This window comes from Anolis carolinensis, chromosome 1, assembly GCF_035594765.1.
Source record: "Anolis carolinensis isolate JA03-04 chromosome 1, rAnoCar3.1.pri, whole genome shotgun sequence".
NCBI lineage: Eukaryota > Metazoa > Chordata > Lepidosauria > Squamata > Dactyloidae > Anolis > Anolis carolinensis.
In genome coordinates this window covers 312,547,820-312,564,301 of record NC_085841.1, presented here as the reverse complement: position 1 = coordinate 312,564,301, position 16,482 = coordinate 312,547,820, and the positions used below count along the sequence as shown (strand labels likewise).

Sequence of the window (16,482 nt, the reverse complement as noted above, 5' to 3'; positions counted from 1 at the left end):
TTGGCCACATCATGAGAAGACATGAAAGCTTGGAAAAGATCATGATGCTGGGGAAAATGGAAGGAAAAAGGAAGAGAGGCCAACCAAGGGCAAGATGGATGGATGGTATCCTTGAGGTGACTGGCTTGATCTTGAAGGAACTGGGGACGGTGACGGCCGACAAGAAGCTCTGGCGTGGACTGGTCCATGAGGTCACGAAGAGTTGGAAACAACTACGTGAATGAAGAAGATACAGCTGTAAATCACTTCTCCAAGAACAATCACACCTTAAAGCTGATTGTTAGCACCATTTAGAACAGCACCAATGCATCAATGGGCACTCAATAAATCACCATATAATTAAGTTCCCCTCTAATTTAATGGATCTACTCTATTTTGGACTAACACCTGGATTTTACTCTTTCCTGGATATTTTAATTATCTTCAGGCTTGCATTTTGGTCAAGGTGGCAATTAAATGTTCAGACTGGAAGATAATCTCTCTTCCAATATGGGATATCAATGTTAATAAAGGCTACCAGCACTGCTTCATTACTACCATAGTTTATTTTTATTTTTTTAAAAATAGTCCTCCATCTTGATACATATAATAATTTCTCAAATTTTCTCCACTTTTGTAATACCATGTGTGTGAAAACTACATAGAAAGAGACATTAAAATAATAGTTGAAGGTTTTAGCAAGGTCAAACCAATCTAAGGCTAATAGTCATGGTGCTTTGGGTAGACTCATGCAAAACAAAACAAAACAAAACAAAACAAAACAAATGGTCAAGCTTTTCTGCAATATTCACAAAACTGACTCTCCTTTCTCTAATCAGTAGCCATAGTTCTTCTCTATGAATCTGGCACAGGTGAATTCCCTCTGTGTTCCTTTTTAGTCATAGTGCAAAGGTATTTCATTCGAATAGCAGGAAGCTCTTCATAAAGGTCAAATCCCACTGGTCTGTCTTTATTTGGCAATTTGTAGTAGAGAAGATGTCGCTTCAGCACCTGAAAGGAGTAAGAACAAACTGAGTATAACTGAAAAGCAAAGCACATTTACCCAGCATACTCCAGTATAATCCAAAAACTACAAGCTTTTCAGCCAAGGAAAATATTAGACCCTCATCTTAATATAAATTACCAGAGATAAAATTGTGTGTGTGTGTGTGTGAGAGAGAGAGAGAGAGAGAGGGAGGGAGGGAGGGAGGGAGGGAGGGAGGGAGAGAGAGAGAGAGAGAGAGAGAGAGAAATGTTTGGATGGCTTTCTTTAACTATCACCCCATGATCCATAATTCATATTGTCACTACAGTAAAGTACAGTTCAAATAGTACTGGCAGCAGCAGGAGATCATTATGTTGCCAGGATAACAGTGCTGTAACAACAGCAATATTGAGTTGCTGGTAACTTTCCTTGGAAATATTGGGAGCAATGTTCTTTCAAATAGTCTGGATTCAAGCCATATTTATCTGTCATACAGCCTACCTCATCCGCCAGGAGCCAGGTCTTCTGCAGCATATTTTTTCGGACAGCATCAACCTCCTGTAAAAGAAGATAAGCCACCACATGTCGAGTATTTTTAAAACTTTGCTAAGAATAAGGATGCTACTTCTTCAGTCTTCCCAGCTAGAAACTCAGAGAAGAGTGACCAAAATAATCAGAGGTTTGGAAACCAAGATCTAAGAGGAATGTCTTAGCGAACTAGGTATGTTTAGCTTGGAGAAAATAAGGCTAAGAGAAAGCATGATAGCAACGTTTAGATATCTGAAAAGATGTCACACTGAGGAGAAAGTAAGCTTGTTTTCTACTGCTCTGGAGACTAGGGATGGTAATGGATTCAAATTGCAGGAAAAGAGATTCAGCCTAAACACTAGAAAGAATTTCCTGATGGTAAGAGCTGTTTAGCAATGAAATATGCTGCCTTGGAGCATGGAGGAGTCTCCTTCTCTGAAGGTTTTTAAGCAGAGGCTGAACAGTCGTCTATCAGGGGTGCTTTGATTGTGTATTACTTCATGGCAGGAGGTTGGACCTGATGGTTCTTGGGGTCCCTTCCAACTCTACGATTCAGTCATTCTATGAAATACCTAACCTTGCTGCATATAAACTTCTTACTAGTCAAAATGAAAAGTTCAACTGACAACAATAAACCAGTAAAGAGCATAGTGTTTCTTGGGCTACTACTTTGGGTCAATTTGTTTCCATGTTAACTTTTAGCTGGCATGTTTAATGGGCAGGACAATATGCTACAATTGGTTCACTAAGAATTCAGTTTACTGGCATGATGGTTAAAGAAAGAAAGCCAGAAGCTGTAACTCAGCAATCCTTGAAACATTTCACTTTTAACTATGGGCAAAGTTGTGCAGAACACAGCACTTGCCCACACATTCTTTGCTTCAGTGGCACAATAAAGATGTCACAAGGGATGCTGAGGTACACAACAGGGAATGGCACTATTATATGTTCCCAGGAGAGGATAAGTGAATGAAAACCAATTAGAAGCTCTGCTTGTGCTTCCATTCCTTGATACTTCTTCCCCTCCAGTACAGCCTACCACAACACAGCCAATAACAAGCGGTAAAAATCCCTGACTCTCCAGAGACTGTGGGCAACACAGTGGATGCCAACGATGAGATCACTTCTATTAGTGACTTTTTACTAGTAGAACCATTAAATATAATCCAATATGTCCAAAGAGGCTGTCATGCAGCAAACATCTTCAAACATCATAATGCATTTTTATTCTGACCAGAAAAGTCAAAATGCATAGCTCTATGAAGCAGAGAAAATGTTTTGTGGCACATTCATGAAGAAGGCATCCATTTATTTGAAACTTTAAATAGCCTTTAACTGATCCCAGAATTCAATCAGTGAACCATATGGTTGACATAATGCAATCTGAGCTGGTGATCCTGGACAAAACCCTGGGAAATGTATCTTGAACAAAGAGAAATTCCCAGACTTTCTTCAAAGGCAGACCTCACAATGATGCTGCCCAATTTGTTTATTTTTCAAAATCCATTTGTAAACCTTGTTGACACTGGAAGATAGGATGGTTCATTATCTTTCACAGGAAATCTCAACTGGTGTTCACACTACCACTTGTGGAGGATAGCAAAACAGGGAGTAAAGTGTGGTGGAAAAACAGGATGCATTATGCCCCAACTTTGAAAGATGTTCACATACCTGGGTAGTGCTGTCCTGGGAGAAAATGAAGCTGTTGATGTGGCCCACAGCAACCACATAAAGAACAGGGCATCGCTTCTGCTGCAAGATACCTGTAACCAGGGTCTGGAAGTACTGTCTTAAGAGGCTGAGATTGTCCTCAGGGGGGGAAAGGTACTTTTCCAGAGGTAAGGGGAACTGAAACAAAGCCAAGAAAACAAAACCATTTTAATCAAAATACCAAGTTATGCAAAGAGCTTGGTCCATATTTATTAGAGGAGTGAGCGAGGAATAGTGCCCTGGGTGGGCAATACTAAAGTATGCCAGTATGCCTACGGTCAGGGCTTAGAAGCAGCAAGATTACAGAGGTTATCTTTTGGGCTACAATTCTCAGAATCCTTCAGCCAACATGTTCCTCCTGTTACAATCCAAAAAAGTAACTTTCCCAAGCTCTGGTCTGAATGGAACACCTTCCCAATGCTCAGAAGACTCAAGACTCTTTGAACCAAGCAAAAAGATGCTTAAGCATTCCCACAATTCTTGTAACATTATATGTGGACAACCAGCTGAATGAATCTGAAAATGGGTACAGTTTGGGGAACCTCAGGCAGCAGAAATGGGACAAACCTGTTGGAGTGGGACTCCTAGTGCCCGCAAGGTGCCCACGTGCTCTCCAAAGACAGCCATCCTCAGCTGAACACTGAACCGCCTCTGCAGCGGAAGAAGCACAAAGATTCCAAAGAGAGAATCTCCAAAGGAAACACTCTCAAACTGTTCCAGAAGGTTGATGTAGAGGTCATAGAAAGAAGCTAAGCCAGGGAGGGCAGCATCCAAGTTTAAGGAGTCTAACACTTTGGACTGGCAGTAAAGTGAAAGGAGAGCAGCAGTGTAGTAATGAACAGGCCCTTCCAGGAACAAATTGCTGCCTGTGAGGAAGATACACATCAGTCTTGCAAGTCTGGCTGCTGCTGAAATACCTTGAAGGACACGAGCTCTCCAAGTTTCCAAGAGGAGGGCCCACTGAAGAGTCAGAGTTACAGTGTTCACTAAATCCACAGGAAGGGAGGGCAATACAGCCCACTGTGATTCAGTACTAGTCACTTTGTTATAGAGGCTGATCAGAGGAAAGAAAGGCCAGTCAGAAGGCAGGATGGGCCCTTTAACCTCAGGAAGAAGCATGGACTGGACAAGGTGAGTTTGTCCTTGATAAAGGTTTCTGGAACGAACAAGAGCAGGCTCCAAGTAAACAAAATGAGAGCGGTAACAGGACTGGATAAGTGGGAGGTGGCTGAATGCGTCCTCCAGTAAGGCTCCACGACTAGGGAGTGAAGAAAGGACAGCTGCTGAGCCTGGTTGCACTGGCTTTGCTTTTGAACCCAAGTTCAGAAGATCTGAGAAGTCAGCAGCTACAGGTCCCCCTGTTTTGCCTTCTCTATAAAAATGAGGAAACATATGATAAGCATTGATACTTTGTTTACAAACCATAGACAGACAGACACAGGTACAGCATGACTGCATGGAAATGCATTCCATGTGAATCTTCCTTGGTTCTTATGCTGGGGTCAAGTCATTTTCTTAACTTACCTCCACATTGTTAAACTAATATTAAAAGCTTACTATAATTTCTGTTTTAATTTTTCTAAGTCATCTGAACTCCCAGTTTTGGGCAAATGACAGTGCCACACCACCATCATAGGAAACATCCAGAAAAAAAATGAAAACTTTCACACAGCACACACAGTTTGCAAACAGAAAAGCATTAAAGAAGGCTTGGAGATGTATAAAAACCTTTAGAAGGCTTTAGGAATGTCAAGAAAGCAACATTTATGCTTCAGTGCAATGGAATCACAACAGAATATTTCTTAAGTCAAAAGCAGAAATTTAGAACAGGCTAGGCCTGCATTTCCACAAGGCCACTTTAACAAAACTCTTTAGAAATCCTCCCTTTCTTTCTTACCTAAATAGCTTCTCCACATCCTACCTGAATTCTAAAAAAAGGTTATTCAATGGAAGTAATGGGGGCTGAGGTGTGAACAAAACTTACGGAATCAGTTTGGGGTTGAAAATGAGGCCTAGTAGGAGCTCATGAGCCAGGTGCTCGCTGCCTGGCAACAAACGACTTAATAGCGCCATGGCAACACAGTGATGGAGCGAAGCATGCTGGCTGTAATCTGGACAAGTATCTGCCTGGAGAGGAAACAAACATTCAGTACATAACAGTGTTACCATCATTTGTGCTGACAGAGATATGTAGGCAGGCGGGGAGAAAACATTACAGGATCTTCTATGGCAAGCTGCAACAGGGGACAGTGTTTGTGTAGGTGCATGTGGCCTCAGCACTCATGTTCCACAGCTTTTCATAATTCTACCCAAACTCCAACTCTGGATACTCAGTGTGGTGACAGAAAACGCAGGTTAGAAAATTTGATTTTTCATACTGTGCGGTTTGCATAGTAAACTTCCAACATCCACACTCCACAGGCTGTTGGATTGCAACTCCCATCAGTACTTATTATGAGGAATGTGTTGGAACTCAACAACATCCAGCACAAGGTCATAATCCTCATAAAGGATTGAGATAGGTAGATGAGCTAGATGGCAGGGAAAAGCCCTTCCTCTGTTGACCTCGTTGTCTGCTTCTGATCCACCAAACTGCTGCTACTGCTGTTGTTGCTGTTTTACTATTTTTGAATGCTTTTTCCTTTTTGGAAATTACCCCCCCCCCCCCAACAGGATGTGGGTCCCCTTTATCAGTATATTTCAACAACCAAGACAATTTTAGCACATTCTAATAAAAAGATTTGGGGGGGGGATGATGCTGAGGATTTTGTGGGGTTTGGGTGGTCTCACTGAAATTTCCAATCTAGAGCTGTAATGTGTTCAGTTGGGATAGTTATGAATGTTAGATACAAAATATCCAATGCTGTCAAGGTACAAAGTTTTTTATTGTGCCAAAAAGTGATGTAAACATAGTCAAACTAACATTTCTTGATTCCCAAAGTTCACCCCATTTTACTTTGACGTAGCTAAATAAACTTTGTTGCAACCCAATGCCTCCACTAGGTTGCAACAAAGTTTATTTGATTGGAGTCTGCCTGTGTGCTGTTTTTGTTGGAAATACTAGTGGCGGCCTTCTCAAGCCTCCACTAGTTATTTGTTGTGTATACAATTCAAATTTCTTACTGTATTGTATATTGTTATGCAGTTTTCCTTAACTCTTTGTTGTGGGAGGGGCTGCAGACCATGTGATCAGGTCTGGGCTTGTTCATGCCAGTGTCGCTCAACAATCTGAAGGAACTCTTTTGTCAATTTAGCATTAACTCAATATACAGTAGACGTTGTTCAGAGGTTGCCAGGTTTAGGAAATAATAAAGTGCATATGTAGACTAATGGCAGAGATACCATCACCACGTGTTCTTTTCTCAGTTCCTATATCAAAAGAGGGCCACATACATGTGTGCCTATACACTGGGGAAGAGAGTAAAGTGCAACAGGTGGCATCAGATTCTGTAAAAGAAGCCCAAGTCACATGCACATCCCCATCTCTCTCCCTCCCCCACAGGTTCTATAATTGGCAGATGAAATTAACAACCCACAGGAGATATTTGAAGCAGAGAGCTTACCATTTTCTGAGCCAGTGCAAGCACAAAAAACTGAAAGTGGTACTCGTGTCGCAAGAGCCATGCAGAAGAAGGAGCTAGATAAGGTGGTCCACTGGTCCAACACTGGACAAGGTAGTTTTCCAGACCCTTTTCATCAAATATAGCAGCATACTGTTTAAAAAGAGACAGCTATTAACACCTGGCAATCAAAAAATTATCTCCTGCACTTGGTTCCTGCCATCATGTTGAATTCCTATAACCAGCAGAGGTATTATATCCCTGCTTATTCCTGCTTTGAGGCAAACAAAACAGGTTCTCTGCAAAAAATGCTCTACATCTGGCTTGAGAACCATACTCGTTGGAACGTGACTCCCACCTGCTCTAGCCAGCCCTTCTTCCTGTTCAGTGGGATGCTGGGAATTGCGGTCTTACAACATCTGGCAGGCTGCATGATTCCTAACCTGGCTATATAAAAACAGGAGATCCTTGTACTCACCTTGTTGACCAGTCCTTTATGGATGTGCGTGATGTTATTAACTAGGACCAGGAGGGCCGTAAGAAAAGGGAAAGGCGATTTAGAGCCCAATAAGCTCATTGGGGGCTTGCCTCCTATGCAGCTCAAAGAAATAATGCTGGGGAGGGATTCTGGTGCTAGGGAGCAGGACAAAGGATTGCACACAGCAGAACATGGCCTGCATCACAAAGAGAAAGACAGAGAGAGTTAATTTCTAATGATTTGACATGACCACAGGCACTGATTTTACATACTGAAAAAGCATGTCATTTGAAAATATCTAGGCAGGAAATTCATTTTGACCTAAGCAAAAAAGTGAGGAACATAAATAAGCAGCCTTCTATATACCTACCAGGAAGTACGTTTTATTGGTTTCATGTACAGAACTGCACTATAATATTTATTTTAAATACGCCATATGGGAGAATTGAATTAAATTAAATTAAATTGAATCCTGCCATATGGTAGAATTAAAATAGGAATTTCATTGATTGAGGGCCCATCAGCATTATAATGCAGTACAAGCACTCCCCAATTTACAAACAAGATAAGTTCTGTAAGCTCGTTCTTAAACTGAATTTGTATTTAAGTCAGAATAGGTACATTTTTAAGTGCAACTCCAGCCAATACACACACACTCACACTTTGGATTGCATAGGGATGGGTGAACATCCCTGTGATGTTTTTTTGGCTGTCTGTGTTTAGAAGATTTCAACTCACTTTTTGTTCCTGTGATAATTGGGATTAGTGACAAAGCTTCAGTGGAGACACATTCCCCCCCCCCTCCCGATAACTCTTTCAGAAGTGCATTTCCCGTCCTAGGGATTTCTTTCACTTTATGTCGTCTCACCCTCATTCTTAACATTATTATAATAATCAATGGGGGAAACAGAAAACAACAAAAAAGTAGAACATGACACCTCTTCTACAAGGTCCAAGTAATTAAAGGGAAATTCAAATTAGGAGTAAGGATGCTTGATGAACAACAGGTGGACATATTACAAAAAGACAATGAAAACAATACACTAAGAAACTAAATAAAAGAGTCAAAACACTGATAAATTACTTCAAAGAAAAACCTTTTGATAATAAATCCAAAATCTTAGAAAGTGAAGCTAAAGAGAGCACTCGAGAGAAGGAAATCTCCAGGAACAGATTTTACACCAACAGAGATGTTTTGAACTATAGAGACAGAATTCATTCAAACGCTAACAAAAATCTGCCACCAAATGAGGAAAACAAAACAATGACCCATAGAATGAAAACACTTGAGATACTTTGAGATATATATTATTTCCAAAATCATAAGAAAATCAGCTGCTAAAACATGGGTAAAATGGTGCTAGTACACTCATGTTCTGCATGTGGGCTTTCCAGAGTCATTCAGTTTGTCGCGTGGGAAAGATGATGCTGGACTAGATAGGTCTTGGTATGAGTAAACAGGTCTATTTCTATATTTATATACTCATACCCTCCACAGAAACATTCTCACATTACACAACTTGCTTTGTAATTTCTCTTCATCTTTCAGAGATGATGGAAAGCATGCTGAGGTTTCATTGTGCATTGTAAGTATTGTGAGGGTACTGATCTGGTAAATCAGAAGACAGGACCCTGAATGCAGGGGTGGTTCAACAGCAAGGCCAACTAGGCACTTGCCTGTGGCATCATGTTCTCAAAGGGTGCTCCCGAGTGTGCGTGCATGCATGTGGGAGCGCCTCAACTGCGCCTTCGAGCATGGCGCCACCTTCCGGCCAGCCTGGGCCTTCCGGGCGGCGTGCCAGCGTACACACTCTCCATCCGCTTCAATCAGCACTTCCTTCCACCGAATGAAGTGGGTGGAGAGTGTATGCATACGCTGGCACGTGTGCCGGAAGGAAGCGCCGGCGGCATGCGCGCTCTCCAGGAAGCTGCCGTGGCCTCGCCCGCCGCCTCCACCTCCTCCTCCACTGAAGTCTGTAGGAAGGAAGGCAAGTGGGGTTTATTATTTTTGTGAATGTTGCAATGGTTTTTTTTTTTTGAGCTATTGGTTTGGGGGGGGGGGGGCGCAAAAATGGGGGGGGTGCAAAAATTCTGTTTGCCTACTCTTCAAAATCACCTAGGGATGGCTCTGCCTGAATGTTGCCTATTACGTGCACTCCCAGTTCTGGGCTTCTCAAGTAATCTATATTTACAGTATGACCCCCAGTAGCTGCAGAACTAGTATATGCAGTTTTGTTTATTTGCATTCAACAAAATATATCCTTTCTAGGTCTTCTTATATCACTCTAGGGTATCATTGAGTCACCGCTATTACCGGTGTTTTCTATATATACACAATCTGGGAATGTATCTCCCCAAGATGTGGGGATTGTATATTTTCTTTCTTCTTAGCTGTGTCTCAAATATAAAGCAGACTTCTGTTGCAACTGAACTCTTTTTCCATCTGAGAAGCAAATTATCCTGCTCATTGAATCCATTTGAATACATGAGGGGATTATTACAGTGCCAAAACCTAACCGTTCTATTATGGTATATGTGATTATATAAAAGTCACATTTGACTGATCCAGAGAACAATGCAAAATATCCCTAAAATAACATCTATGAAGCCAGAATTCTTTTTGTTGGGGATTTCTAATGAACAATGCAATGGTGTGAAGCATAGGGTAACACTCAAATATGGAAATCAATAGATTTCCCAACAAAAAAGGTTCTTTGAAATGTCCAAAACTGACAATTTATCTATTTTGATCAGAAATAAATAACTGGACTGATTTTGATTTACAGAACGAAGACAGAAACAAAGATTATGCTCACAAGTTTTGAAAATTGATGTATATGAAAATATTGTTGTTGTCACAAGAAAGTAATTTAGCTTGATATTAAAGAGAAGTTTAAGAATGTTATAGATCTAGCCCTTGGGGCTGGAGGGTGGGAAGCTCCCTTTAATGTAGTGTGTGTGTGTGTGTGTGTGTGTAGCAGAACAGTTTAATTCTTAGTGGGTCTTTTCTTCTTTTACACTCTTCCCTTGGTATCTACTGGAGCAGCGGTTCTCATAATGTGCTCCACAAAGTCCTTGGGGCTCCACAAAGCATTCTAGGGGGCTCCGCAGTTTCCGCCGCCTCATCCTTCCACCTCTTCCTCCAAGCTTTCCTGTTCCTATCCATCCCCATACCTCCCTTCCCATCAAAAGCCATTTTTCCTTGCCTTCCTCACCACCCACATCCTTTCCCCCTCTCCTTACTTGCTTCCAAAACCCTATTTCCCTCCCGCTGCTCAGGTGATGCTTTGATTGAAGGGAGTTGAATTGGATGGCCCCTGAGGTGTCTGCTATTATTATTATTCATTACAAAGGCTGGGTGGCCATCTGTTGGGATGCTTTGATTGTGCTTTTCCTGCACGGCAGAAGGGGGTTGGTCTGGATAGCCCCTGGGGTCTTCCACTGAAATACTGTTAAATTTAGGTTGGTTAAAATTGTTCTTCATTTTAAATTTTAAATATTTTATTGGTGGGTTTTTTTACACTACAAACGAGATATGTGCAGTGGGCATCCTGGTATTTCTCCTATAAGAGTATTACCATAGATCTTTGGAACATATATAGCAGGCTGTAGAAACTGTAGCCAAACGCCAACCTGCATCCCCAGGGGGGCATTTTAGAGACTCCCCAAGCATGCCAGATTTTGGGGAGGAAAACGGCACATTATTTTGTCTTACTAAGAATGCCTCCGAAGAGGTTTAAACTAGATCTTTGGCATTTTAAAAAACACATTGAGGTGGGAGTCGAATAAAATGGTGTGGCTTTCAAGGAAACAAATGTCTAAAGTAGCTCGAATAGTTGCAAGCTTATTCTAAATAGTGCACAAAAATATTTTCCACCAAAGTAAAGTCATTGTTTGTGCCCAGAATGGGATGTTATTACCTGTATACATGATTTAAAAATTACCTTGTTTATTTTGCATTATTGACCCTGATTTTGCCAGTGATGGGGAAAGAAAAGCAAGATTTGAAACAGAATCAATATATACTCCCAAATTTGTTAATTCAAATGAATATCAATCACTCAAAGCTATACTACAGTACTTATGTAATAAGGAAATAGCAAATCTTGGGAAAGTAACTGTTTCACATTCTGATTATCAGCCTAGATTGCTGACTTGAAGTAGTTACATCTCTGGAAATAGTTTTACCTTAACATTTCCCACAGAGTTTGCATGGCTGGCTGGCTGAGGAGAGGTAAAAGGACTAAAGAGCTCAAATGTTCCACTTCCTCTAAGCAGTCAACAGCATTCACTGAGGGCTGTGGAGAAAATGGGGAAAGTCTATGAACACTTAAATGAAACAAGCAATTCATGTCCAGCAAGAGGAAGACCAATTGATTTGTCTTCCTTTTCACTTCAAGATGCTACTTTAAAACTTGTGCACCAGTTGCAACCGTACCTCATGAAGTCTGACTTGGCCATGGTGGTCCATGCCTTAGTTACCTCCAGGATGCAATGCTCTCTACAAGAGGTTGCCCTTGAAGATGGCCCGGAAACTACAACTAGCCAAACGATCGGCAGCCAGACTGCTAACCAGAGCAACTTACAGGGAGCGGTCAACCCCCGTTTAAGGAGCTCCATTGGCTACCGGTCACTTTCTGGTCCCAATTCAAGGTGCACGTAATCACCTACAAAGCCCTGAACGGCTCGGGACCCATCTACCTTCACGACCGCCTTTCACCCTATGAGCCTGCATGATCTCTTAGATCCTCAGGGGAGGCCCTTCTCTCGTTCCCTTCACTATCTCAGGCTCGGCTTGCGGGAACGAGGGATAGGGCCTTCTCTGTAGTGGCCCCCTGCCTCTGGAATTCCCTCCCTAGGAAGATTAGATTGGCTCCAACCCTGTCTATCTTCATCAAACAGTTGAAGACATGGCTCTTTCAGTGTGCGTTTGAATAGCCACCAATATGACATACTCATATCACCGATACATTACTTCTCAGCACTTTATTCCCTTCCTACTTTACCCTATGCCATATTATACAAGTTGACTCTGACACTTGATTGTCAGGCTCACTTCAAAGGACCAGTCTGAACGCAGGTCAAAGATTGCTGCTCTCAAATCCAATCTTTATTGAAGAATACATGACTTTGGAAAAGTCGGGAATGACCTAATGTTTACATACAATCATTTTTATCACCTCTGTCGTAACGTCACACCACACGTAAATATCATCACCAAATCCCACCCCCTGTATCACATTACTATTATTCCCACACATTCTACCAATTATAATTGTTTATACTTTCAACCCCGAGTTCCCAGGCTCTTCTATCTTCTTCTGCCAGGTGCTCCATGAGACATCCGGAATTATTTATGTTATGACTCCAAGTCCAGGGCTTGGAAATTCAGCCCTGGGACTTGGTTCCATGACATGGCGCCCCCTTTTTCTCCATCCTCCTCTTCGGTGCTGCTTTCATCACAATTCTGAAGTAAATCAAACAATAACTCTATGTGTCCATTTTGTCCAAAGTACCCATATACTTTTTCAGTAAACTGCGATGGAATACTGGGTGTATTTTCCCTAAACCTTTTGGCAAGGCCAATTGGAAAGTCACTTCGTTTATAACACCCTGTATTCTGAATGGTCCAATATATTTGGGGCCCAGTTTTCTCGAAGGTAGTCCCAACTTGATGTTTTGTGTACTTAACCATACTAAATCTCCTTTCTCCAATTTTTCGCCTTCCATCCTTTTTCTGTCTGCGAATGTTTTATACTTTTTGTGTGCTTCCTTTAAGGATGCAGTCACTTGACTCCAACATTCTAGCATTTGAGTTTTCCATTTCCCTGCCCCTGTTTCTTCATTCTCTGTCCATCTTGGCAATTGGGGCAGAGGCTGTATTTCATACCCGTAAACAACTTCAAAGGGGGTTTTATTTGTTGCGGAGTGTATAGCCGAATTAAAAGCTAGTTCTGCGAAGGCTAGCCATTTAGACCAGTCATTCTGTCTCATGTTTGAGTACATGCGGAGGAACTGTCCAAGCGTCTGTTGAGTACGTTCTACTGCCCCGTTTGTCATGGGGTGAAAAGCAGAACTTAGGCTCCTTTCTGCTCCTAGCATTTCCAAGAATTTTTCCCAGAATTTTGCTGTGAACTGAACCCCTCTGTCACTGACCACTCTACTGGGACATCCATGAAGTTTATAAATATGGTTTATGTACAATTCAGCCAGCTTCTCTGCCGACGGTAGTTTCGTCAGTGCTATAAAGTGGGCCTGTTTAGAAAACAGGTCTAATACTGTCCAAATATAACGATGTCCCTTGCTAACCGGCAGTTCCCCCACAAAGTCCATAGCCACACATTCCCAAGGCCTGGTAGGTTCTGCTACTGTTTGTAATAATCCCATTGGCTTCCCTCCTCTCGATTTATTTCTGGCACAATCATCACATTGGACAACATGATTCTTTATGTCCTTCCTCATCCCAGGCCACCAACAATGTTTTGCTATCGCCTTTGTTGTTTTTGTAATCCCTGTATGACCAGCGCTCTGGTTATTGTGAAAACGATGCAAAATCTTAATCCTTAACATTGCCGGGATATACAGTTTCTTGTTCACAAACCAAAATCCCCCCTTCTGCTCCCCCTTTTCTGCGTTGGATGCAATCCACTGATCTCCTTCGTATGACTGTCTCAGTTCTTTTCCCCAACTATTTTCCTCGTCAAATTCAATCATAGCAGTGTTCTCTCTTTGGGTCTGCGCTCTTGTACTGACAGCTAAACCCCATTGTTTATCGGAAAATAATGTTCCCTCTTTTGTAGTGGTTATGCCCTCGTGTTGAGGCATGCGTGAAAGAGCATCTGCCAAGACATTCTGTTTCCCTTGGAAAAACTTTAATTGGAAATCGAACCTGCTAAAGTATTGTGCCCATCTAATTTGTTTAGGGGACAATTTTCGAGGAGATTTTAAATACTGGAGGTTCTTATGGTCAGACCAAATTTCAAATGGGATTCCACTCTCTTCGAGGAAGTGCCGCCAGCATTCTAAGGCTTTTAATATGGCTAATGCTTCTTTTTCCCATATGGGCCAACATTTTTCAGTTTCACTGAACTTCTGAGACAAATATCCACAAGGTTTTAAATTCCCATTTTGATCTTTTTGCAATAGTACTGCCCCGTATGCACAGTCTGAAGCATCGCAATGAATTATGAAAGGGCTCCGGATATCGGGGTGTTTTAGGACAGGTTCTTCTGTGAAGCGTCCTTTTAGGGTTTCAAATGCCTGTTGGCATTCTGGTGTCCAACTCAGTTTGGCGCCAGGAGCTTTCACTTTTGCTGTCTCCCCTTTCCCTTTTGTTTTTAAAAGTTCAGTAAGGGGAGCGGTTATTTGCGCAAAGCCTTTTATGAACGATCTATAAAAATTTGCAAATCCCAGAAATGATTGCAATTGTCTCCTTGTTTGAGGTACTCCCCATTCTTTTACGTCTGATACTTTAGACGGGTCCATAGCTAACCCTTCTGGAGATATCCGGTACCCTAGAAAGTCAATTTGAGTTTTATTGAATTCACATTTGGACAGTTTTGCATACAGCTTTGCTTCCCTTAGTCTTTGCAAAACTTCCCGGACCAATTCCACGTGCTTTTCCTTATCCTCGCTCACGATCAAGATGTCATCCAGAAATATGAATACTCCTCGGTACAACAATGGGTGCAGTATTTCATTTATAAGCTGCATAAAGCAACCGCCGCCATTTTTTAACCCAAATGGCAAAATTTTATATTCAAAATGGCCGAATGCGCAGGAAAATGCAGTTTTCCAAGTATCCTCGGGTTTGATTCTTAATTTATGATATGCTTCAATTAAATCCAGTTTAGTAAATATGCTCCCTTTCTTCAATACGGTAATTAAATCCTTTACTAAGGGCATAGGGTATTTATTGTCCTTAGTAATTGCATTTAAATTTCGATAGTCAATGCACAATCTTAGAGAGTTGTCTTTCTTTCTCCTAAATAACACTGGGGCTCCGAGAGGAGAGTTGGATGGCTTAATGAAGCCTCGCGCCAGGTTCTTATCAATATATTTCCTCAATTCCTCCTTCTCCTGAACAGACATGGGATACACTTTTGGTTTTGGTAAGTTTGCTCCTGGGGTTATTTCAATTTCTACTTCTATATTCCTCTTGGGAGGTAATTTACTTGCCTCTTTCTGATTGAAAACATCCACAAAGTCTCTGTATTCAGGTGGCAATAGCTGTGGGTCTATTTCCCCTGTTTCATCTCCCTCGTCCTCCTCTGCTGCTATTTTGCTTATCTCCCATTGTGTTTGTTGCTCTTTAAATGCCAGGCTCTTTCCTCTCCAATCTACTTCGGGATTTGCCTGTTCGAGCCATGGGATCCCTAGTATGACATTGTATGTGGCAATAGGGGCTATCACAAAGGATATTCTTCCTTCCCATTTGCCTATTTTACATGGGACCCCCCGTATTTCCTTCGTAGATACCTCTCCAGCAGCAACTGATCCATCTAGCTGCGAAAATGCAATCGGGGAGTCAAGCAGCGTCTGCCGGCATTTTAGCGCTCCTGCTAATTCCGGAGTTATAATGTTCCTAGAACAACCGCAATCCACGAATGCCCTGCAGGTGGCCCGATTCTCTAACCCCGATAGGCAGATTGGCACTACTAGCATGCGTTTGTCTTGACTCACCAGCCTCTCCGGAGATTCTGGGGCTCGCACCTCCTCCTCCGCTCGTCTCCCGGCTGCTGGCTTGGGCTTTGGGGGTTTTTGCGGCTCCCCCTTCCGGGCCCAACATTCTGCTGCTCGATGGCCCGTCTTCCCACACACAAAGCATCCCGGCTTGGGTCTGTTGTCGTCTCCTTTGAAGGGGATCCCCGGCCTCCCTCCGGGCCTTTCCTGCTTCCTCGTTTCTCCTCGACCCCTCGCCACCGGTCTTTGCTGGCCGCCGCCGCTCCGGAACCGCTTTATTTGGGCCAGGGTGGATTCGACGCGCCCTGCCAGTTGTATCCAGCCCTGAAGTGTCTCTGGATCGTCTCTGTGCGCCGCCCAACTAAAAACCTCGGGGCGTAGTCCCTCTTTGAATATCTCCACTTTGGTCACTTCAGACCACTCTGGTACCCTTTCTGCGAGATGGAGGAATTCCTCTGCGTACTCGGGCACCGTTTTGTCCCTCTGCTTTATTCCTTTAAGCTGGTCTCGAGCCCTCAATTGCTCTAGCCGGTCTCTGAACCGGTTTTCCAGTGCGGCGA

The 16,482-nt window shown here is 42.4% G+C and overlaps 1 protein-coding gene across 3 annotated transcripts in view; it reads right to left on the bottom strand.

Annotated features, from left to right (window-relative positions):
- Window positions 1–526: 526 nt before the first annotated feature.
- The window catches only part of rpap1 (RNA polymerase II associated protein 1), a 68,721-nt gene continuing 52,765 nt past the window's right edge, over window positions 527–16,482 (bottom strand). For all 3 annotated transcript variants that reach the window (XM_062968152.1, XM_003214580.4, XM_062968153.1), the window contains 8 exons: window positions 11,429–11,538; window positions 7,241–7,436; window positions 6,766–6,915; window positions 5,187–5,329; window positions 3,770–4,574; window positions 3,164–3,340; window positions 1,466–1,522; window positions 527–990 (listed from right to left, as the gene is read on the bottom strand). In XM_062968152.1, the coding sequence (XP_062824222.1) occupies window positions 835–990; window positions 1,466–1,522; window positions 3,164–3,340; window positions 3,770–4,574; window positions 5,187–5,329; window positions 6,766–6,915; window positions 7,241–7,436; window positions 11,429–11,538 (1,794 nt within the window). In that variant the 3' untranslated portion in view covers window positions 527–834. The remainder of the gene's footprint in view (window positions 991–1,465; window positions 1,523–3,163; window positions 3,341–3,769; window positions 4,575–5,186; window positions 5,330–6,765; window positions 6,916–7,240; window positions 7,437–11,428; window positions 11,539–16,482) is intronic.